Source organism: Dipodomys merriami, unplaced genomic scaffold, assembly GCF_024711535.1.
Source record: "Dipodomys merriami isolate MVZ:Mamm:240054 unplaced genomic scaffold, mDipMer1.0.p SCAF_116, whole genome shotgun sequence".
Lineage (NCBI taxonomy): Eukaryota > Metazoa > Chordata > Mammalia > Rodentia > Heteromyidae > Dipodomys > Dipodomys merriami.
Window position 1 is genome coordinate 3,736,160 of NW_027202449.1, and position 22,512 is coordinate 3,758,671.

The 22,512-nt window shown below is 56.2% G+C and overlaps 1 protein-coding gene across 1 annotated transcript in view; it reads right to left on the reverse strand.

Annotated features, from left to right (window-relative positions):
- The window catches only part of LOC138822879 (C-Maf-inducing protein), a 153,791-nt gene extending 136,061 nt beyond the window's left edge, over nucleotides 1-17,730 (reverse strand). Inside the window, exon 1 of the mRNA XM_070015856.1 lies at nucleotides 17,374-17,730. Coding sequence (XP_069871957.1) covers nucleotides 17,374-17,673 — 300 coding nt within the window. The 5' untranslated portion in view covers nucleotides 17,674-17,730. The remainder of the gene's footprint in view (nucleotides 1-17,373) is intronic.
- Between the last annotated feature and the right edge of the window lie 4,782 nt (nucleotides 17,731-22,512).

Genomic DNA, 22,512 nt, shown 5'->3' on the forward strand with positions numbered 1-22,512 from the left:
GAGAGGGCAAGGCACACGGCAGGCAAAGGGCATAGCCCTGCGTGGTATTCCTCACCTGCCACTGAGACCACTACCTCATCTAGAGTGGCGTCAAGGCTAGCCTACCTGTCCAGTTCAGGTGGGCTTGGAGCCCACCTCACATCCGTGCAGCCTCTCCTGGTCCTCAGGACCCACACAGGGCAAGAGCCACTCCTGGGATCTGGCTTCCACGTGGGTATCTAGGTCCTGGATTCAGGATGCAGGACAGTGCACATCTACTCTGTCCATTCTTCATACACCGGGGCACTTGGCACCACCCTCTTCTCACCCTTGACTGGCCACGCCCCCAGTGAGCCTGGTCCAGGATGACTCCTTATCCATGGGCAGCCTCTCCCTCCTGTCCTCCAGGACCTCGCCCCATTCCCAATGCTCCCGCTGTGAATCACCCTTGTTTGTGCTAGATCCACATGGGCCTGGAGTGGATATCCACAGTTCCCTCTTCCCTGCCTGAGCGCAGTGCCTGCATCCAGCAGGTGTCCCATACATGCACACTGTAGGCAGACAGGCCAAGCATGTGGGGCAGATACTGCAGCGCGGGAGCCTGGAGAGAGGAGCAGGCCTCCACCCTACCGAGGCCCCAGTGATGCGTACAGGAAATCGAGTTGAAGAGTCGTACTGATGGGTACAGACACACTGCACGGCTTGTAAGTCAGGCCAGGAGGGTAGGAGGTTAAGAGAAAGCCCTCGAGTCACATCTGGAGGAGAGACGGTGGCGCTGTGTCTTCTGGGGTCCGGAGTCCCCACAATGTGCATGTGTGGCTCAGTCTTGCTCTCCTGGACCAGAGGACCCCACTGGAAAGAGCAGAGGCAGGAAGGCTGGCAAGGTAACGCCAAGTCCTTCTTCTCAGATCGTTGTGATCGTTGTGATGTTCAGAGCCTCCTGCCTTCTCCCCAGAAAGGTGAGGAGGCTCGGTGACGAGCCCCTGATGAGCACATCTGCTTCACCTTGAGTCAGCCTGCCATATCACCAAGCATCAACACCATCGGTGTCTGCAGGGGACCCAAGGCTGGAAGGCTCAGGCAGCAGAGGTCCTGCCGGGTCTCATGGCCAATGTCAGCCTAAGTCCTAGCTCCAGGTCTTAGGCACCATACGGCCACCACGCCCTTCATTTAAGAACCTCTTAAAGCCCAGTATGTCCTGCTCAATCTAACCAGAAGAATTAGCCCAAAAATGAGACCCAGGAAAGGGCAAAAGGCCTGGCCAGCCACACACCTCCTGCAGAACTGCAGAACTCCACTTTGGCTTTCCAGACTAGAAGGAACAACAGCGCCTTTCATACCGGGCCCTTTTGTTCCTCGTTCCCAGGGAGGATGAGAGTCAGATACAAGGAAGGAGTGGCCAGAAAAATTCAGTTCAGCCAACATATCCCAGGGAGAGGGTAGCACTCTAACTGGCTGGCTGCAGGGTCTGTGGATCTGCTGAGCGGCAGGTGGGCCGGTCTGGGGGGACTTCATAGCCCCACCAATGTCAGTCACTACGTGGCCACGGCCCAGGAGCACCACCCTCTACCAAGACAAACCATCAACTGCACTCATTTCCATTTTTAAAAAAGAAAAAGGCTGGTGGGTCACTCTATAATCCCAGCTGCTTGGAAGCCTGAGATCCAAGGAGCACAGTTCGAAGGCAGCCATGAGATTATCTCCAATTACTACCAAAAAAAAAAAAAAAAAAAAAAGTTGTCAGTGGAACTATGGTTCAAGTGACAGAGCTAGCCTTAAGCATAAAAGTTAAGCAACAGGCAAGGGTCCTGAGTTCAAGCCCCAGCACCGGTGGCACACACACAGGGAATTAGAGGAAAAAGACAAATGATGTACTTTCTTCATCACGCTCATTATTACTACCTGAAATGCCACACCTGGGCAAAAGTCACATCTCTTCTGGAATGGAGTAGGCCCAAGGGAGCTCTGCTTCACCCACCTGAGGACCAGGCCCTAGCACAGTACCAGACGTGCAGGAAACCCTGGACCAGGGTCTGTGGCATAAGCAAACTCACGTGACCCACTGTAGGAAGCCCGCTTCCCAGACACAGCCTTGGCTAGTCCCAGATGACAGAACTCATCTTCAGAACCCATGGCCACAGAGGACCCTACACTACCCAGCTAAGCCAAGGCCAAGGCCAGCTCACTTAGTAATGTCCTGTACTTGTTAATCAAATTATTTCCTTCTCCAGGCACTGGACAAGTATTTATGGAGCACCAACCACAATCGGGCCTGTGCTTGGTAGGCAGCCCTCCCGAAAGCCTGCTCACCCCACATATAAGACAGCAAGACTCACTAGTAACTCACCTTCTGCACCACCACCCCCAACTATGCCAGCACTCAGGGGAACTATTCAAGGCCTTAGCTTCACGCCAGAGGTGGCTGCCTGGAGAAAACCGCCCTGGCCAGGTGACTCAGGGGGAGACAATGCTGGCCACACCCCAGCTGCGACAGAAGTGGGGAGAAGGGCGGACTCTCTAAGGCCCTCCTCCTCGTCCTATCCGTTCCCAGCCCCTGGCTCCAGCATGGGACATAAGGCAGGGCCTGAGACAAGCACCCGGGCTCGGCCCGCCAGACCCCAGCCATGGTGACCCTGGAGATTCAGGGCCTCTTACAGCCTGTCTCCTCTCCACCACCTGTGGACCAGGAGAGGACTAGACAAGGTGCCCACATCACCTCATCCCGATGAGGGGTTCCATTATTCACCCAGCCTTACCCTTGGCCACCAGTACCCAACAGTGGAGCCAGCTCACATCGCCCTACAAAATCCTTAGGAGAACGGAGGCTACACATACACAGCATGCTTTTACTGGGCCTGCACTGAGGGCCAGCTCTGCCAGGTGGGTGCTCTGTGACCTGGGCCACCCGTATCTCCATCCCTTTTGCTTCAGGTTGTTTTTCAGATAGGAGCTGATGCTTTTTGCTGTGGTGCAGTATGGACCACAATCCTCCAGACCTAGGGTTCCCACATAGCTGGGATTACAAGCGTGAGCCACTGTATTCAGCAAAGCAAACCTGAGAATAAAGAACAGAAGCACTGTCCTGCCAAATGGCTGGAGTAATGAAGCAACAAAAGGGAAAGTTCCACTACTTTTATTGGCTTAAAAACAGGCAAACATAAATCTCAGTGGCAAAGCCACACGCCTAGTCCTTAACGCCGCACTCTGGGCATGGCTCAAGATCAATGCTAACTAGGGAAGAAGAGGTGAAGTTGAGAACTCGTTCACTGGGGTCCTCTACACGATGACAAGCAGGAAGGCCCCTGGCTTCCTTTTCCAGGCCCTATGGGCCCTCGCTGAAGTCTTCAGGCCTGTGCCCAAGACTGGTCCACCTCTAGCCAGTGCTCCGTGGCTTCGGGTGCCTCCTCAGGCAGCCCAGGGATGAACACTTTCACAGCACAACCAACCCATACTTGTGGGTCAAATTCGAGGCACACAAATGTGCACTCTGCCACGGCTGCTTGGATTATTTTCTGGAGATACTTTTTTTTTTTGTCGGTCATGGGGCTTGAACTCTGGGCTTGGGCGCTGTCCCTGCGCTCTTCAGCTCAAGGTGAGCACTCTACTGCTTGAGCCACAGCGCCACTTCCGGTTTTCTGGTGGTTTATTGGAGATAAGAGTTTCACGGACTTTCCTGCCCAGGCTGGCTTTGAACCGTGATCCTCAGATCTCAGCCACCTCGGTAGCTAGGATTACAGGCTTGAGCCACCGGTGCCCAGTGCCCGGCTTGGAGATAGTTTTTCAAGCATCCTTTTAATCCTTGATCTTGGAGGTTTACAATCATTCTGTTCCTCTGATCTCCAGGTCAGAGAAGTGAAGTGGCCCAAGGTCACCCGTGTGGTAAGAAGGTCACCAGGCAGGGAGAGGCCCAGCCCACTTCTGTAAAACGGCCCTGCATGCGACCACCATCAGGCACATCTCCCATGACGTGATCTGCTTATCAGAGAGTGAGACTACCTCTCAATCTTAAAATAAACATCTTAGGGGCGAGTAGTACCAACCTTGAAACTCCAGACGAAGTTAGAAGAAATAATTCATCATAACCAAGGAGACTAAACACAGCTCCCAGAAAGCACAGAAAATGCTGCACAGATAAAACCCTGGCCCCAGCCAATCAACTCTGAACAAAAGCCTAGCTCTTTCCTTCTTAATGAAATGTTTTATCATTCCCATATTTACTTCTGCATGATGGTCTGTTTCCTGCTGTTGGAAAGTTATACAGGCCCCAGGATGGGCCTATAAGAAGGTGAGGGGTCCATGCGCTCTCAGTATTAACCCAAAGTCAGTACTGAGCACCTGGTTGTGAATTAGGCTCCACACTTCCAGGGCTCCCTGAGGCCATTGAATTTACTCTGAGCCTTGAGTTCTGAGTCCATGGTAAGACTGGCTAGACTATACCAGATGTAGCAAACAGCTTTCACAATGTATACCAATACTAATTTGTAATGGCTGTGTCTCAAGCTCACTGAGAAGACTGACTGTGCCAAGATTGATTAGCAATGTCTACCATGGGCCAGTCAAGGACTAGCAAGCAGTCTGTGTGTCATTACTGTCATATCAGAACCAGACAACCTGCAGATTCTCTTCTCATTCCAAACGATTCTGATTCTAATCACATAAATAAAAAAAAGGAGGAAGGGGGAAATAGAAAACAGATTAACATTTTCCAACACAACATAGCTAAATTTGGCCAAGACAAAACCGGACGTCCTTGCAGTTGAGCCGCACTACGCCGTGTGTCAGGAGGGGGAACACCAATCCACTCCTTTCATGGCCGGCAAGACGCCATCTGAGACAAATGTTGCAAAAGCATGGTTTTTGTCTGGTGTGGCTCTGGCATTTAATATGCAAACCTCCAGAGTGCGGGGTTCAACCCCGGCCAGAGCTCTTGCCCAACCTGAGCCTCAGCAAACTGCTCTGCCCCTCCAAGTCTGTTTTCTTCTCTCCCGTCGAACAGCAAGCCTACAACAGGTTCGGCAAATCAAGGCTACTCTCACCAGCACTGGCATCATCCCACCACATTTCTTTGAAGGAACAAATGCTCAGGAAAATCCAAAGCAACCAATCCATGTCTTTACCCCACACTCAGCCCCAACCGGAAGGGACCTGAGGCAACCTCGCCTACCCCAAGCTCCCAACAGCAGCAAAGCCCCAAGAGGGAGTGAACATAGATACAAAATTGTGTGATCAGGGATGTGTTTTAACAAAATGATATGGTGAGGGAATCGTTCAGCAAAAGCACAGGAGAAGGTTCCTCAAAAGACTTCACATAGAGCTCCCCTATGACCCAGCAATCCCACTTTTGGGCATTTACCCAAATGTTTACAAACAAGACCACACTAAAGCTACCAGCACAACAATGTTTATTGCAGCATTATTTACCATAGCTAAGATATGGAACCAACCCAGATGCCCCTCAGTAGATGAATGGATGGAGAAAATGTGGTATATATACACAATGGAATTCTATGCCTCCATCAGAAAGAATGACATTGCCCCATTTGTTAGGAAATGGAAAAACTTGGAAAAAATTATATTAAGTGAAGTAAGCCAGGCCCAAAGAAACTTAGGTCCCATGGTTTCCCTTATTTGCAATATCTAGTATATGTATGAGTCAAGCGGAAAAGATCAGATAATGTGATGTCAGGAAAATGAACCCTTAGATATGTATTTTAATGTTTTTTTCTTTCATGCATGTGTTTCTAACGCATTTATAAGATTATCTCTTTGTTGCTTTGTATACCCCTCCCCCACAGTATAACCCCTGCTTTCACTATATTTGATGTCAGTATAACTTGTGGAGGAGATGGGGAAAAACCAGTTGTTTAAGGATACAGGTGGACCTGTTGCAACAATGAGAAGTACAAGTTGTCATGTCCAAAACGAGCTTTACAACGTCGGGGGGGGGGGGGAAGAGAAGGATTGGGATTGGGGGGGAGGGGGGAGGCTGGGAAGGGATGTGAAGGGTAAACAAAGGAGGAGGCTGCAATGCTTGGTAAGAAATGTACGCATCATCCTGCCCATGTAATTGTAACCCCTCTGTACAGTATGTTCACAAATAAAATTAAATTAAATTTAAAAAAAAAAAAAAGCACAGGAGATATTTTTCTACCTCAGTAACCAGCTGTCCCATGTGCCTGGGACTTAGTAGGTCTCCTGAGACACAGTGCAAAAACTCCCAGTGCAAAACCCAAGGTGGTCCTGGGCCATCAAACCTGGTAGAAGAGAGGGCCCCGCGCCGCTCTTGCGGGTGCCGTCCATCTCAATGCTTCAAAGGAGAGGAGCCAAGGAAAAGCACCTCAGATTCTCTCTCCCCAGCAACATCTTTCTCCAAGGAACCCAGCCTACCTAGAGGCTGGGAGACTGAACAATGGAAGGGGGAGGGGGGAGTCCTGGGCAGATTTAAGTGGAAGAACTTGGGGACTGAGGTTTCCCTGGGAGGGGCCCGGGAGCCAGGAAGCACTGGCTCGCCCAGGAACACTGGTTATGTGGCCCTTGCACCAGCCCAAGGCGTGGTGTGCAGCACTGGCAAACATGGGGTCTCAGCAGGGCCAGGAGGAAGCAGCCCCTGCACGGCAGCAGGCTGGACAAGGGGGACCAAGGTAACTAGGAGGTCAAGGCCAAGACCACAAACTGAGGCATCCCTGAAGAAGAGGGTGGCTTCCCAGGCTCTGTTCAAAGCAGGGGCTCTGGTCCTCGTGGGCGCAAATGGGGGCTCCAGGGTGGAAGGGCCGCCCTGTGTGTTGGGGGGGGCGGTCTATAAGGCAGACACAGACAGGCCCGTGGAAGGCTAGGAGTGGGTTCCTCCCACTGGGATTTCAGACCCAGCCACCACCTGGGTGGCACATGTGTCAGGGGCAATATCATTTAGAAAATAAAAGCAACTCTCAATTCTGTTTGGAAATCATATTTTCCAAGTGAAAATCTCATTTGTCAGCACTGCTGCTGAGCGCTGAGGGAAAAAGCACAGTAACATCGAAGGCTCCCAACACGGGCTCCATCCTGTGGATGGCTACCATCTGAGGAAGCATCCCAAATCCAGGGACTGGAGTCCCGGGACACCCACCGGAGCCTTCCTTCACCCCAAGGACACCACACAAGGCAAGGGTCTCCAAGAGACTGGAACTTCCCAAGGTCCCTGGTCAAACAAGGCCATCACTCACAGGCCTGATTCAGACTCCTGGGTGCTTGCAGACCCCACGCCAGACCAGACCTCAAGTGCCCCACGCCTTGGGATGCCAGCATGGGGGAGGGCCTGTGAGGGAGGGGGAGCGCCCACTCTCTGCACAGCTCCCCGGCCAAAGCCACCTGAGCCCTTCAGGGAGTCTAGGGACAGGACTCCACATCACCCCAGCGCCTTCCTTTTCCTAACTTCTTTGAGTGTGGTTTAATTAGCTCTAAAAAACGGAGGACCCACTGTGTCATCCGGGGTGGGCCTTGGGTTGAACAGGTGAAGCTCCGTGCCAACCACCCAGACCACTGGCCATCCCTCATCCTTCACCCCCCCCGCCCCCCCACATACACACAGAGAAATCTGCTTCAACTCAACACAAGACCGATTCGAGGCATTTCACTTCCGCCAAAACTTTCTGGAGCAATTCCTCTCTCCCCATTTTTTATTGGCATGATGCAATGCTCCTCTCCACCACCCAGATCTCCGAGGCCCTTAGTCACCAGGGCAAAGGCAAGGAGAGTGGGGGCGGGGGCGGGGGGAGGAACAAAGCTGGGTGGGGGGCTTGGTGGTGCCCTGCCTCAGCAAGGAGGCAGCTCCCAGGGTTGCCTGGCCCCTTGGGCGACGGCGGCGGCAGCAGTTCCCGGCTCTACTGTGGGGAGCTAGGGCTCCTGACTATGGGCGCCCCTGGGGACAGTGCACAAGTGGCCCCCCACCAGAGGTGGGGTGGTCCTCTGGGATTGGTACAACTGTGGGGGCCTAGGTCACGAAGCCCTGCAGGACTCAGAGGAGGACCAGCCCTCCATCGTCAGGGACCTCGAGCCAGTAGATGACCACAGCTGGGCTGCGAGCGCTCCGAAGGGATTTCCCGAGAGACCTCAAGGCACACGCGTCCTGTGCTGGGTCTGTGCCACACATAACTACCTGCAAGAAGACACCCCCCCCCCCCCCCGCACCTGCACGGAAACCTGGCCGACTTCAGGTGGGAGGCTCCTTTGTTTTGTAAGCTCACTGTCATCCTTGGGCAATTATTTTTGTGTTGGTTTTACCAGTCAGGAGGTGAAGAGCTGGTGAAGACAGAAGCTAGCTGGATAGAGAAGTGCCTCACGGCAGGAGAGCGAGCCCCAGGCCGGCCCCCAGGGCAGGCCGCCGCAGAGGGGCCGTTAAAGGCCTCCATGGCAGGAAAGATGTTCCCTGCAGAAAACTGAGGCACAGCGGCGTGGCACAGCTTGGAGGAGTGGAGCGGCAGCCAGGGGCACTGAGTGTGAGCTGCAGGGTTCTCTTCAGAGGCCTGGCCATCCTTGTAGCCCACCTCAGGGCCCCGGGGCTGAGTGCCTGTCCTGGGGTAGAAAGAGGCAGAGAAAGCAAGCTTCCCTGAAGGAGCTACAGGAGGGGTTGCGGGAAGACCCCAGGAGCCCCTCCACGCGGGGAAGATGCCCTGCTCTGAGCACTGGTTCCCCCTCCTGCGCCTCTCTAAAACCCTGCTCCTGACCTCTAGAATCCTGCTCAGTGGACACTCCCAGGGCACCTGCAGACAGGCAGCCTGGGACCAAGTGGCAGCTCCGCCACTATAAGCAAAGTGTGCAGTGAGCCTGCCTGCCTGCCTGGACCCCAACTGCTCGTGTGTAAATAGGGACCAGTGAGCACTCAGCCACAGGGAGGACTCAGCACTTGCTGGCAGTATTTATTATGTTGAGTGCTGGGGTTCATCTACCTGGAAGACTCAGTAACTGAGCATCATCAGTAATGTGCGGATGTTGGTGGGCATCTACCTGGAGAACTCAGACCTGTGCCTGCACACTGTCAGTGCTGAGTATTAGCTTTCATCTGCATAAAGGACTCAGACTATCACCTGTGCATAATCAGCACTCCATGAGGGTTAGCGACTACATCTCTCCTTACTGCTGTGGACGTCAGCATCCAGAGGATACTAGCTAGGTCTCCACCGGCTCTCCAGCCAGTCCCCTGGGTTCCTGCTGTGGAACCCTTAACTTGTCAGGCTCTGTTTCACTTCCTGCACCACGGGGCCGGGGGCTTTAGCGTAGCTGGAACAAACAACTACTAACAGCCTGCAGTTACTATGTGTGCCATGTTGGACCTGCACATTCCTGGGCCTTCCCAGCCTCTTTCATCTTCCCACCTGAAGCAGGCAGGTAGCAGGTTGGTGACACTCAGGGGTGCCCGATGTCTACAGTCACTGCCTTTCCTGGCAGACAGCCCTGGCCCCGCTGCTCTCGGACGTGCGTACCTCCCCACCGCAGACCCAGCACAACGACGCCCTGCCACCTGCAAGGTGCCCACCAGTCCGCTGGCTCTGGCTGCCACCCAATGCGACTGTTAGGAACCTTAAGGAAGAGCCAGGTGTGGGAAAGGAGCCTGCGAGCGGAAGGTAAAGTAAGAGGTTAAGGCTGGAACTCTGGGCAGCAGCTAGCTGCCTGGCACTGCAGGGTCCCGGGGCTGTGCACACCTTGAGCAGGGCAGCGTGAGGAGCACTCCCTACAGGTTTTCCCTGGGTGCCCAGGGCACAGAAGCCTGGGGTCATTCAACGTAGAGGGCTGGATGGGTCTCCTCATGGGGGAAGGGCACACTCCAGGCTACAAGGGCAGGACTCGAGTACCACTGTCCATCACCTAGGCAGGCATCCACACAAGGTCAGCAGAGAGGCTCTGCCTGTTTCCCTGCCTGGAAGATGGGCAGGAGGAGCATCTGCAGGACTGTGGGCTTCCACACCCTGTGTGCCAGTACAACGCCTGGAGCACGAGCCCCTGAGCACAGCACTGGGCACTCACTTCCAGGCACCTGAGTGCACGGGGTACCCACTCCTCAAGCCAGCACCTGGGTGCCCATTCTGCACACCATAGTAATTCATAAACTTACTCCTGATGCCCACCCTTTACACACTGTTGACATTCACGTTCTGATACCAGTTCCCTTTACACTGAAAAATTCACCAAGCAGCATCTGCTACCGGCTGGCCAGGGCTAAGCCGAGAGCCCTGAGATGCCCACCATGATGTTTGTAGGGGGGACTGGCAACCTCACCCACGTCCAGTAGATGCAGGTCAGAATTCACATGCCCTCACTCCTAGGCAGGGGTCCTGTGGGTCTAGATGACCTCTCCACCCTCCAGTGTCCTCACCTGAGCCTTCCCAGGCCTCTACTGCACAGGCTGCCCACGCCACAGCACCCGCGCAGACACACATCTCCCTGCCACAGGTCTCACCCAGGAACCACGGAGCTAAGGCCTTCCTGCTGCTGTCTGCGCCTTGTGGGCCTCCAAGCTCACTGCTGTGTGCCAAAGAGTCTGGGGTGACAGGAGACTTGCCAGCCAGCCTCCCTCCCTCCCTCCTGGAAACATTTACATCATGAGTGGGACTAGCCCTCTGGAGCGCCCAGGCCCCAGATCAGGCCCAGGATCCAGAGGAAGGCAGGGCCTGGAGAAACCAGGTGCAAAGAGCCATCAGTGGAACGGGGACTCCCACAGGCTGACACGGGCGGCAAGCAGGCGCGGCACCAAGGCCAGTGTGGCCCATCCAGGCGAGCGCCGCCCCTCTGCGCCAGGACTCACTTCCCAGAGAGAGGAGGGAAGCTCCCCACTTGTACTCCTGAGGAACCAAGACTGCCTCCAACACCTGCGAAAGCCAGCGAAGCTCAGGACCTTCTTCCTTTGCCAGCTGACCCCTCTGGAGCTGGATGAAGCCAGCCCCACCCCGGAAGCATCTGCCTGCCTGCCAGATTCCCACTGGTCACCCACTGGGACCGGTGGATCCAGCTTGGCTGCTTCCCTCCAGCCTAACCATCCTGGGCTCCTGGAAGAGCAGGAACAAAGTACCACCTGGGACATAAGAGTCATGCGAATGGGTCTTTGGGTGGCTCATCACCCCTTCCCTACAGACAAAGCCAGAGGCAAGTCAGATGACCCCAAATCCTACCATCTTCTTTGGAACCCAGCTAATGGGGTTTTTTTTTGGGGGGGGGTTGCCAGGCATGGGTCTTGAACTCAAGGCCTGGGCACTGTCCCTGAGCTTCTTTTGCTCAAGGCTAGCCCTTAACACGAGCCACAGCACCACTTCCAGCTATTTGTGTGTATGTGATACTGAGGAATCAAACCCAGGGCTTCATGCATGCTAGGCAAGCACTCTACCACTAAGCCACCTTCCTAGCCCTCAAGTTGCTGGGCTATGTAATTTAAGAGCCTCTTAAAGCATTACTGCAAAGCTATTTTTCACTATTTATTGGGAGGGAGCCCGCTTTTTAAAATGAAACACACACACACACACACACACACACACACACACACACACACACACACACACACACACACACACACACACACACACACACGAAGCACTAGAATGAGACCTTGCTAGAACAAGCAGCTGCCAGCATGCCTAACACCTAGAATCTTCCAAGGGCCTCCTAATTGTCTGCAAATAGAATAGAAGGGAAGGGAACGGATTGCAGAACATTTTTTAGGTGTATGCCACTGTGTTGGGTGATTTCTACAACTAATCCAGCCTCAGGACCTTTGCACCAGCCTTGCCCTTCTCTCTATCTGGAAGGCTCCTCCCCCAGATACCCAAGTCTCCCTTTCTCTGACCACTCGGTACAGAGTCAAGGCTCTACTTGCAGCCTGTTGGCTTGGCTCTATGATTCTTATCACCAGATTCTACATTTTCCTGCTCAGTAGTCTACTGTCTGTCTTCCAAGTGCCCAGAACAGTGGGAGAGAATAAATGCCAGACTTAACCTAGAAGGAAGTCCCTCCAGACCTCCCTCCACAGACAAGGAGGTTCAGGGACCTGCCCACGGCCACCACTTGGGAGGCAGCAGAGGATTGAGCTCACCTGTTTGATCTGCTGTCAAGCCTGTGACAGACAGACAGACAGACACACACACACACACACACACACACACACACACACACAGTCTCAGCCTCTTTGGGGCTCAGTATGCAGCCAGCCCCATGCCTGTGCAGGAAACACACCCACCAGAGCAAGGGGTCTGGGAGAGAATTTGTCGCACAGCCCTCCTCAACCACAGGCCTGAGCGCGTGGCTTCCGCCGGGGAAGCAGGGAGTCCTGGGGCAGAACATGAGGCTCTCCAGTAAAGCAGCTCAGATCCTTGTCAGGGCTACCAGCTGGAACCTCTGGGGTCTCCCTAGCGCGACATTCAACCACACTGAAGCAGGACTGGATGGAAGGAGGCCAGCTCTCCCCTCTCAAAGAAGCAAACATTCAAACTGCTAAAATAGAAAACAACTGGAAAATGGAGAATATCTTGCTTGACATAGTAAACAACTGGGACTAACCTCAATGCTCACCAGTAAGGGACCATTTACCCACATTATCATGGCATGTCTCAACACTGGAAAATTATGCAGCTGTGAAGAAGCACATGGTAGCTGTACGTATGTGGATACTGATATGTGGTTCCCCAGATATGGTACCCAATGTGCAGCGGCAGCACAGAACCGGACGACAGGTCCAGAGTGAGCAGCAGGACGCCACTCCAGACCTGGGAGAGGGAGAGGGAGAGGTAGGCCATCACACAACAAGATTTGATATATGTATAAGTGTTTCAATTATGGAAGAAAAAAATTGTTTTTTTTTTCTAAGAAACTAGACCATTCCCCTTGAGGAATCTTTCTTCAACTGCCTGCAACGATCTCAAGACTGCACACACAGATCTGCTAAATACCTCTAGCTTCCCAAATGCACTATTCACCTCTGGTGACTTCTCTCTAGAGACCAAGCATGTTCAAACAACAACAATCTCTTCTGTTTGTACAGCAATGAGGAAAGAGGGAACTGGAGTACTGGTTGCCTGTCAGCCCTACTATATGTTGACGGTCCCTAGTAGGTGCTTATCTGAATTACCAACATCTAGCAGCAATTCTACATATGAGCTCTGAAGACCTGCAGCAGAGATGGAGAAAAGGAGGTCTCAGCAAGGCGGGGCAGGCCAGGCCTGACAATGCCTCCAGCCCGGAAGTTGTAAGCCCAGAGCCCAGCTCTGGAACCACATGACACACAACAAAGTTTCCATCAAAGGCACAAATGGTCCATCTGAAATATCCATGCCGACAAACTCAAACAGGTGCCCTGGGCAAGAACAGAGTCCAGCCAGGCCTTGAGAGGCACCAGTGGTGAGGGACCCTGGGACTCAAGTCTTTGGGGTCACTTGGCCTCCAGGCTCTCTCTAAGCTTGGCCCAAGAGGGTGCCCAGAAGCCCCTCTCCTGCCATGTCAGGCACCACTGAGGGGCAGGGCCACACACAAGCCACATGGGGCCCAGGGGCCCAGCCCATGGCATTTGCTCCATCTGAGCTGACGGGAAGCACAGCCATACTCCCTGAGACCCCTCCCGCACTGGTACAACAACGCCAGGGCCAGACTAGGCTTCTCACCCCAAACGCACGGATTCTGACAGCCTAGGGGAAGAGGGCCATGCTGACCTGTCCTGGGGTAGAAAATTCCCTGCAGAAAATGTCCATGTCTGTCTGTTCCTCTGGCTGTGTCCCCTCCACCACCGCCATCAGACATGTGGATGTATACCAAACTCTCCCAATGACCCCCCAAAAATGTTTACTAAATGCCACCAGAAACTCAATGTCACAGAGGACCGTGTACGTAACCCGAATTAAAACCATTAACACAGAACTCGCACACACAAATGGGTCCCAGGGGAGTAGGGGTGGCTCTGGAGAACAGGATCTTCCTTCTCAAGCATCTGGACACACACACTGTAGGGTGCAGCAGGCACCCGCTAATCCAAGTCCAGGCTCAAAGGACCCACGGTGCCCTGAGAACACACCGTGTGAAAGAAAGCAGAGAGGACGAAGAGCTTCTCTTCATTCCAATCAGGAAGCCGGGCAGTAAAAATTGGAAAACGAGCCTAGGTGAATGCAGCTTGAGAATACCGAACGCGGTCGCTAGTGCCCCCACCTTTGGTAATGAACAGAAGACCTTTCAAATCAGACTCACCATTCTGAACCCTGTCCCTTGTGCCCCCCACCTTCAGTAAATGAATAAAAAGCCTTTCAAATCAGACCCACCATTCAGAATACTGGCGTGTGGTTTTTAAAAATCAAGATGAAATGACAGGTAAGCAGCTTATTTGTACTTCTCTGGTTCAGAGGAAACAAAAGCTACAGACAAAGCCCTCCACCAGCGGACAAACATGTCTAGCAGGTGATCAAATTCAGCCTAGGGATGAGAACAGCAAAATGGATTCTGGCCTTGCTGATTACAGCCACTTATGCAGAACTGCTGGCTGTCGGATTCTGCCTGCACCACAATCCACAGCCTCGAAGACCCAGGAAGGCCCAGGGACTGGAAATCCTGAACGCAAAAAGGGGAACAAGCCACCACAACCAGACCGTGCGTAGGCAGCTGGCCCTTCCCCAAGCACCAGGGGCTGTGTGGTTGGGAGCAGGGGGCTCTCCTGGGCCTCAGCCTCGCCTCCCAGGAAGGCTGGGAGTTTACAAGCCTTCCAGATCCCAAGTCTCCAGGCACAGGGTTCATCCAACCCGGCCCACTGTCTCGAGCCATGTCAGGCACATCGTAAGGATTTTAATCAGTAACCAACCCTGGAGACTGGCGCAGGCCAAGCTCCAACCTGACCCCACAGAGGGCAAAGTTTACAGCCAGGCCAGGAGAGGGATATCAGGTCCCCAGAGCACCAGACTCCTTTTTAAGTCTCCTAGAGTCCCAGACTCAGGGTGTGTCCAGCCAGAGTCCCCAACACAGGGAGACCCCCAAAGACTTCACCCCAGCTTGATAAAGCTGTGATCCTGGGAGCCAGATCTTTATTGCTCATGATTCAGTTAACTGGATCAATGTAGACAGACTGGACATAAGTTTACGTTGTTTACTGATTGGAATTCAGATCAATCACTCTGGTCTTGAAGGCACACAATTAACCAGATAATCCCCAGATGGTCTGGTCTGGGTTTAAAACTCCAGTTCTGGCCATTCTGAGGATGGCTATGCCCCTCCCAGAAACACACCTGCTCCAGGAGGCTCAGGGCTGGGCCGGGCAGCCGGCAGAGCCTGAGGGCTGGCAAGGGTCTGTGGGGCAGCAAGCTGCACTCAAATTCACCTTTCTTTCATTTAGGCTTTATATTGCTCAACCAAGTGTCTGGGCTGCACTATAAAATGCAGCCAGATTACATAATGACCAGGCCTCAGGGAACCCCACAGGAGATCCTCAGCTTGCCAGGGAGCCTGGACACTAACCAGGTGTCTCAACAGGGGACAAGATCCCTGGTGGTGGTGGTGGTGGTGGTGGTGGTCCCAACCCCCCTGGGACTTGGGGGCCCAGACAGCCCTGCCTCCACTCACAGGCTCTGGGGCCAGGGCTAAATTGAAGGCTCCTACTTCCACGGAGAAAGGTGGAGAGAGGGGATCATGCCAGCCCCTGGGACACTTCCTCCTAGCTCTTTTGCATGTTTCCTAACCCCAGAGCCAGGCTCTGCACCAAGATCAAACTTGTTCCTCTAATAACCCTCTGCCCAGCCCTGACTTTGGACTCACAAGGGCTCCTCTCAGGGTGCCATCCACCTGGGCCGGCCAGGATGGACCCGAGCCACAGGCTGCTTACCCACCCTGGTCCCACACAACCGTAGCTCTTGAACAGCCAGGGTGGGTGAGGGGCTTCGGCTCCTGATTCCCCACCAATCCCGAAGCAGGGGCTGGCCGGTCACTGTCCCTCTCAACCATCCCCTCCCCCACAACTCATTCCCTTCCTGCTGAGGGGAACAGGAGAAAGAAGGAAGCCTAGAGTAAAGCTCACTAATGAAGCTGGATGGGGGGAGGGAGGGAGGCGGGGAAGGGGGCTCCAGAACCTAGACAGGGAAGCCCTGAAGTCTGCAGTGTCTGTTTTCCATGGAGGTTTTCAGAGGCTGGGCAATCCGAGGCAGGTTTAAGCACATGCCATGCAGCGGCCTGGAAGGTGGCGGAGGCGGGTGGCCTCTGAGGCAGGAGTCCGCAGGCCCTGCCCCGCTGTGCCCATGGCACAGAAAAAAATGAAATGTCCCAGACATGTCAAACCCAGAGTTCAGAATAAAAGTCCCATGTGCTTTGATGCTCTGGGAGTGGGGGGGGAGGGGGGGAGAAGATGGGAGGGCTAGGATCCTTTGTCCCCCTCCCATTCCTTGGAGCGTGTGTCACGGCCTGTGACACACCACCAAGGAACATGGATGCTGGGGAGATGTCTCCACAGGCTACACGTTTGTGACACGCATGTAAGTGACACCCTGTTTCCTGGCACAGGTGTGGGGAGGTGTCGAGTTCTGCCCCCTCCCACTGGGCTTAGCAAACAGCAGCCGGGCTGGAGGGGGCGGGCGGTGCATTGTAGGCAAGATGGCCCCCTCTCCTCAAAGCCTGGACCCCCAGCGCCAAGCCCAGGCCAAGCCAGAGCCGGTATTTGAAACCACCCTTGTTTCAAAACACAAAGCATCCTGTTCAGGCCCTGCCCGCCACCCCCACTCCTCCCTCGACCCCACCACAGCTGTCTTTCTCCGGGAAGAAGTCCACCATTTGCAGATTCGATTGCAGAAAGAGATGGGCGGCTCGTCCTCTCCATCTCAACCCACTGAGCCAGCGTGAAAACACGGGAACAGACACAAAACGGGACCTCCGGCAGGAAGCCGCACGTACACACCGCGCACCCCCGCGCGCGCGCACACACACACACACACACACACACACACACACACTCACACGCTCCGCAGACAATGCAGGACCCGGCGCTGGGGTCCCGGGCCGCCCCGGGCCCGGGGGGGGGGGGGGTCGGCCCCGTGGGCGGGGGAGATCCTCGGAAAGGGAGGCGCCGGGTCGTGCCTGGCCGCCGGGGCAGGGAGGAAAGAACCAAGGACGGGTACAGCCACGAAAGGACCTGGAAATCCGCTGGGGCTGGGGGTGGCTTCGGCGCGCTCATGGCGGAGGGGAAGGGGGGGCGGCGTTTTGTGTTCCCCGGCCGCTCGGAGCCGGACGAGCCGCGCGGCTTCCCGGGGAGCGGGCAGCCCACGACCCCCGGGGGCGTCGCGCCAGGGCGGGGGCCCGCGGCCCGGGGGGGGCGCGCAAGGCTCGGGGGCCCGCGGCCCGGGGGGGGGGCGCGCAGGGCTCGGGGACCCCCGGGCCGGGCCGGGGGGCGGGGGCGCGGCGGGCGGGCCCCGCACTCACCGTGGCGGACGCCAGGCTGTTGTCGGCCAGCGTTAGGTGGTGCGGCTCCCAGCGCCTCAGGAACTTGGAGGTGAGGATCTTGCTGAGGAAGGTCCGCGGGTGCCGGATGACACAGACCTGGATGTCGCCCTCCTGCAGCAGCTTGTACCTCATCCCGTTGCAGAGCAGCAGGGCCCGGCGGCAGGGCACGGCGCCCATCCTCGTGCCCTCGGGGCCCGGCGCGTCGCCGCCCAGCAGCGGCTTGGTCTCCTCGAGCTGCCGGGGGTCGCCGCCGCCGCCCGAGCTGCTGGTCAGATCCATGGCCGCGCCGGGGCGCGCGGTCGGGGCGGGCCTGGCGGGCGCGGCGCGGCGGCGGCGGCGGCGGCGGAGCCCCGGGGGCGGCCCGCACCCCCCCACGCCCCGGGCCGCCGGGGTGGGGGGCGTGGGGCTGGGGGGCGCCGCGGGGCGGGGCGCGGCCGCGGGGGCGGCGGCGGCGGCGGCGGGCGCTTCCTGGCCGCTTCCTCCTAGCTGGCGGGGCGCATGCCGGCGCGGCGGGGCTCGGGGGGACGCGGGGCCGGGGCGGGGGGCGCGGGGCAGGGAGGGGGGGCGGGCGTGTCTCGGCCCCGCGCGGCCGCGCTGAGCGGTGCGTGTGTCCGCGTCCGTCGGCGAGTGCGCTGCGGGCGGGGGCCGCGCCGGCTGCGGGGCGCTCGCGGGCGGGAGGCGGGCGCGGCGCGCGATTGGCCGCCGGGGGTCATGTGCCCGCCCTCTGACGTCAATGGCGGCAACGGCGGCGGCCGCGGCGGCCGGGCCTCCCGCGGGCGGGCGGCCGGGCGGGGACGGGGGCGGGCGCGGCCCGGCGGGGCGGGGCGGCCCCTTGGGGCGGGGGGCGGGCGGGCGAGCCCCGGCAGGCCCCGCGCCCCGCCCGGAATGTGGGCGGTGGGCCGGGCCCGGGCGGCCGCGCGCCGCGCCCCCGCCGAGCCGGGCCGAGCTCCCGCCCTCCGGCCCTGCGGCGCCCGGGGCCATCGAGGTTGGCCGGGGCGGCCGCCCGCCGGGCCGACCCGAAGGGTCCGGGTCCAGACGCGCCCCCTCCGCGCGGGGAGGGCGGGCGGGGGGCCGCGCGTTCCTGGCCTCCCTGCCCCCCGGTGTCTGAACGGGCGGGCGGGGACGGAGGAGCGGCGGCCTCGAAGGGGCGGCCCCGTGCACCCGTGACTGTGCCCGGACCTAGAGCTTGTGGCTCCTTTGAACAGCTAGCCGATGGCAGAAATAAGATGCCCCCCCCCCCGCACCCAGCACTTGGGAGGCTAAGGCTGGAGGGGCACGAGTTCTAGGCCATCCTGGGCTACACAGTGAAACCCTACCTCTAAATATATATCTATATCATGTTCATTTACACACACACACATGAAGAAGGTGTGGGACAGAGGGAGAAAGAACGAGGACCCCTGGGGTTACCCAGACACCCTGCCTCGTTGCTTTGTCTTCGCTGCCTGGCTTCAGGCCACTGCTGCTGCTCTTTGAAGGAGAGCTACTGACCTGGGGGAGTGGGAGGGGGGGAGACGGACCATCCCAGTCCCCCTCCTTTCTTCTGCACCTCCACACAGACCCCCACCTCGGATCCTGGCCACTGCTGTGTCCTCCCGCCCCCACTCCAGCCCAGGGGAGATACTGGGAGGGTGGTTGTGGGCTCAACCACAGTGTCTCAGACGCCAACTTAGAAGCAAAATCATTTCCTTTCCGTTATCACTGGCAAGCAGCAGCCCGGAGGCGCTCCCTTCCCCGGTGCTCGGCGCCTGGGCCAGGAAAGCCCCTGGAATTTTGCTTGGTGTGGCAGGGGCACACCTGTAAGCCCACTTACTGGGGAGGGGCAGGCCGGAGTTCCTTGGGTTTGAGGCAAAGATGACCAGATCCTATCGCAAAAACAAAATGCAAACACGTGGTAGAGTGCTTGCATGCTAGGGTAGGAGGAAGAGAGGAGAAGAGAAATATTTTGCCTTCTTGTTCAGTGGCGATGCCTTTATCTGTTTTGTACCTGTACTGGGGTTTGAACTCGAATTCAGCTATTTTGCTCAAGGCTGGTGTCCTACCACTTGAGCCACACCTCTACTTCCGGCTTTGTGGTGGCTAACTGGAGATAAGAAGACTTTCCTGGGGCTGGGAAGGTGGCTCAGTGGTAGAGTGCTTGCCTTGCATGCCTGAGGCCCTGGGTTCGATTCCTCAGCACCACATAAGAAAAAAAGCAGGAAGTGGCGCTGTGGTTCAAGTGAGCTGAGGGACAGCGCCCAGGCCCAGAGTTCAGGCCCTACGACTGGACCCAAAAAAAAAAAAAAAAAAAAAAAGACTTTCCTTCCTGGGCTGGCTTCGGAACTGCCATCTTCAGAGTCTCAGCCTTTTGAGTAGCTAAGAATACAGGCATGAGCCACCGGCGCCTGGCTGTTTTTTCCTTCTTGTTCAGTGGAGGTGTTCTGCAGGGTTGAATTACCTCATACTGCCCACAGCCTCCTGGAGGTGGGAGAGTGTTTACACCCCTCTCCCTCAAGACCCTGAGAGCCAGGGCTGGGGAGAGCCTGTGACAGGCAGGCTGCAACTTGCCTGCATCACAAATAAGACTCGTGTCCGTTCTGCCAGGAGAGCAGCTGTCCTCTGTGCCCTGGGGAGGTGCTGTTAAGTTACAGATTAGAAATTCATTGACTTCTCACAATGCGCTGGCTTTCCTTCAAGTTCCCAAGTAGTTCTGGCTTGAGGAAAACCATGAAGCAAGAGGGGAGCAGCCTGAGACCCCACCTCTTCATACAGATGGAGCTCCTGCCCGCGCACACCAGGCACTGGGCTATTAGTAGCAATTACTGTGATAGCCCAGACTTCCTGAGTGTACCATGTCCCGTGTGTGCATCATTTTCTTCTCACAGTGACCTGACACACGGCTGCTGTGTCATCCATACTCATAGATGAGGGAACAGAGCGCTTGAGTCTGTCCAGATTGGGGCTAGCTTGATGCAACTTCAGAGCCTGTGACTTACCACCAAGCATAGAGCTCAGAGTCTAGTTCCATCACTATCCTGCGCTTAGGGCTACAGCAACAAGAGACTGGGGACACCTAACCCAGCTGGGAGAGCAGAGTGCCACCGGGGTCCCTAATGCTAACAGATCTTCAGGAAACAAATGAAAGTGAAGGACACAAGTGGCGTCTTATACCTGTAATCCCAGCTACTCAGGAGGCAGAGGTAGCAAGATCAACACACAAAGCCAGCTCAGTCAAAGTTGACAGGACACCTTAGCTGAAGAACAAAGTAAAGGAAAAGAAATTGCGGTTGTGGCTCAGGGGGGAGAGCACTTGCTCAGCAAGCACAAGGTCCGGGCACAAATGTCAGGCGCTGGGCTGGAGGTGTTATATGTTTGTTCCTCTTCCTCCCAACCAGGAATTACTCTGAACCCCAAGATAAGAGTTGAAAGGTGGCTCAGTGGTAGAGCGCTTGCCTTGCATGCTCGAGGCCCTGGGTTCGATTCCTCAGCACCACATAAGCAAACAGAAAAAAGCCAGAAGTGGCACTGTGGCTCATAGTGGTAGAGCACTAGCCTTGAGCTGAAGAGCTGAGGGACAGCGCCCAGGCCCAGAGTTCAGGCCCCACGACCGGACCCAAAAAAAAAAAAAAAAAAAAGAGTTGAAGGCTCCAAGAAGGTTGGCCAAGATTTGAATCTGAGCTTCCACTTGGCCTCTAATGCCATGCAGTTTTCCCAATATCCTGTGAACTTCGGGCGTTCCTGAGCAGGCTCTCAGAAAGCAAGTGTTTGCTCTGACCCATGTCGTCTTCAAGTAATAATATCTCTTGGCTTTCACGGAATCAGTGAGATGGAAAGAGAACTTAAAGCAGATCTGGGAGTGACGGGGTCACAGCAGCCCTCGCTCGGAGCCTGGCCTCGTCACAGCTCCACCACTAGGACAACTACTGTCTGCCAAGGTGGCACAGGCCTGGTGCTCAGGGGCGGCTCGCTGTGTTGGGTGGCGTCTGTGATGGTCAAGTCCTCTGACTCCTGCACTGGGACTTGGTTAGGTCAGGGCTGAGCCCTCCTGTCCGCGCGACGGGCTCCCAACCTAGACAGGAACCTGTGTCCTGCCAGCAGGTCCCACGAGGAGCCCCAGGGCAGCAGCTCCCAAGAGACACAAGTGGATTTGGGGTTCCCCGCGGTGGGTCATGCACCTACCCTGTCCTCAGTGCCACAGGAATCCAGACCCTCCAAAGAAGGGTCCAGAGCCGGCAGTCTCCCTTTCCCAAATGCTGCTTGAGAGGTTCACAGGGCGGGGGGGGGGGGGGGCCACAGGCCCAGGAGTCACATGCCCTTCACTCTGAAGGAATGTGATGAGGTGGCTCAGCCTGACGGGAGAGCGGGCGGCGGAGCTGATGACTGCGCACCGGGCAGGCCGTGGGCCTCCTCAGCTGCCACCCTGCCGCCAGGCCCAGCTCCAGTGGTAGCCACTGTGTGCCTTCACAGCCCCTCCCAGCTGTGCCCCACCAGCAATGGCGCAGGACCCCAGCACACTGCATCCTGGGGGGGGGGCAGGACTCGACTCATCATTGATTGGATCCAGTGGGAGCTGGGAAGTCTGTAACAAGTCAGCCCCCATGAAGAAAGAGAGGGAGGGAGCGAAGGAGAGAAGGAGCGAGGGAAGGAAGAAGGGAAGGAAGGAAGGAAGGAAGGGAGGAAGGAAGGGAGGAAGGAAGGAAGGAAGGAAGGAAGTTAGGCAAGCTGTGATAGACAGCATGACAATTTTCCTGGTATAAATCTCCCTGTCATGGCTGATTACAAGCAACCAGTATGGATCTGAATATCCAGGACTGGGGGTGTGGCTCACGTGGTATTGGCTGTAAATTCCATCCAAAGAGGAAGGGGAGAAGAAGGACTGGAAAGCCTGAACTATTTCCCAACTGAGCCCTTTCACAGCCCTGGCAATAGATACAAATAACTTCAAGACCAGAGAAAGTAGCCAATATTCTTATAAAATAATACTTAGGAGGTGATGATATTTATTACTTTTTAAAATAGACCTCCAGCCAAGAGCCTTGACCTGAACTGTCCAGCTTCTCCTGTGTTGTCTGTTTTTTCCTTAGTCTACCTGTCCTTTTCCTTGACTTCTGTACAGGACTCTTATCTTGAGCTGTGGTG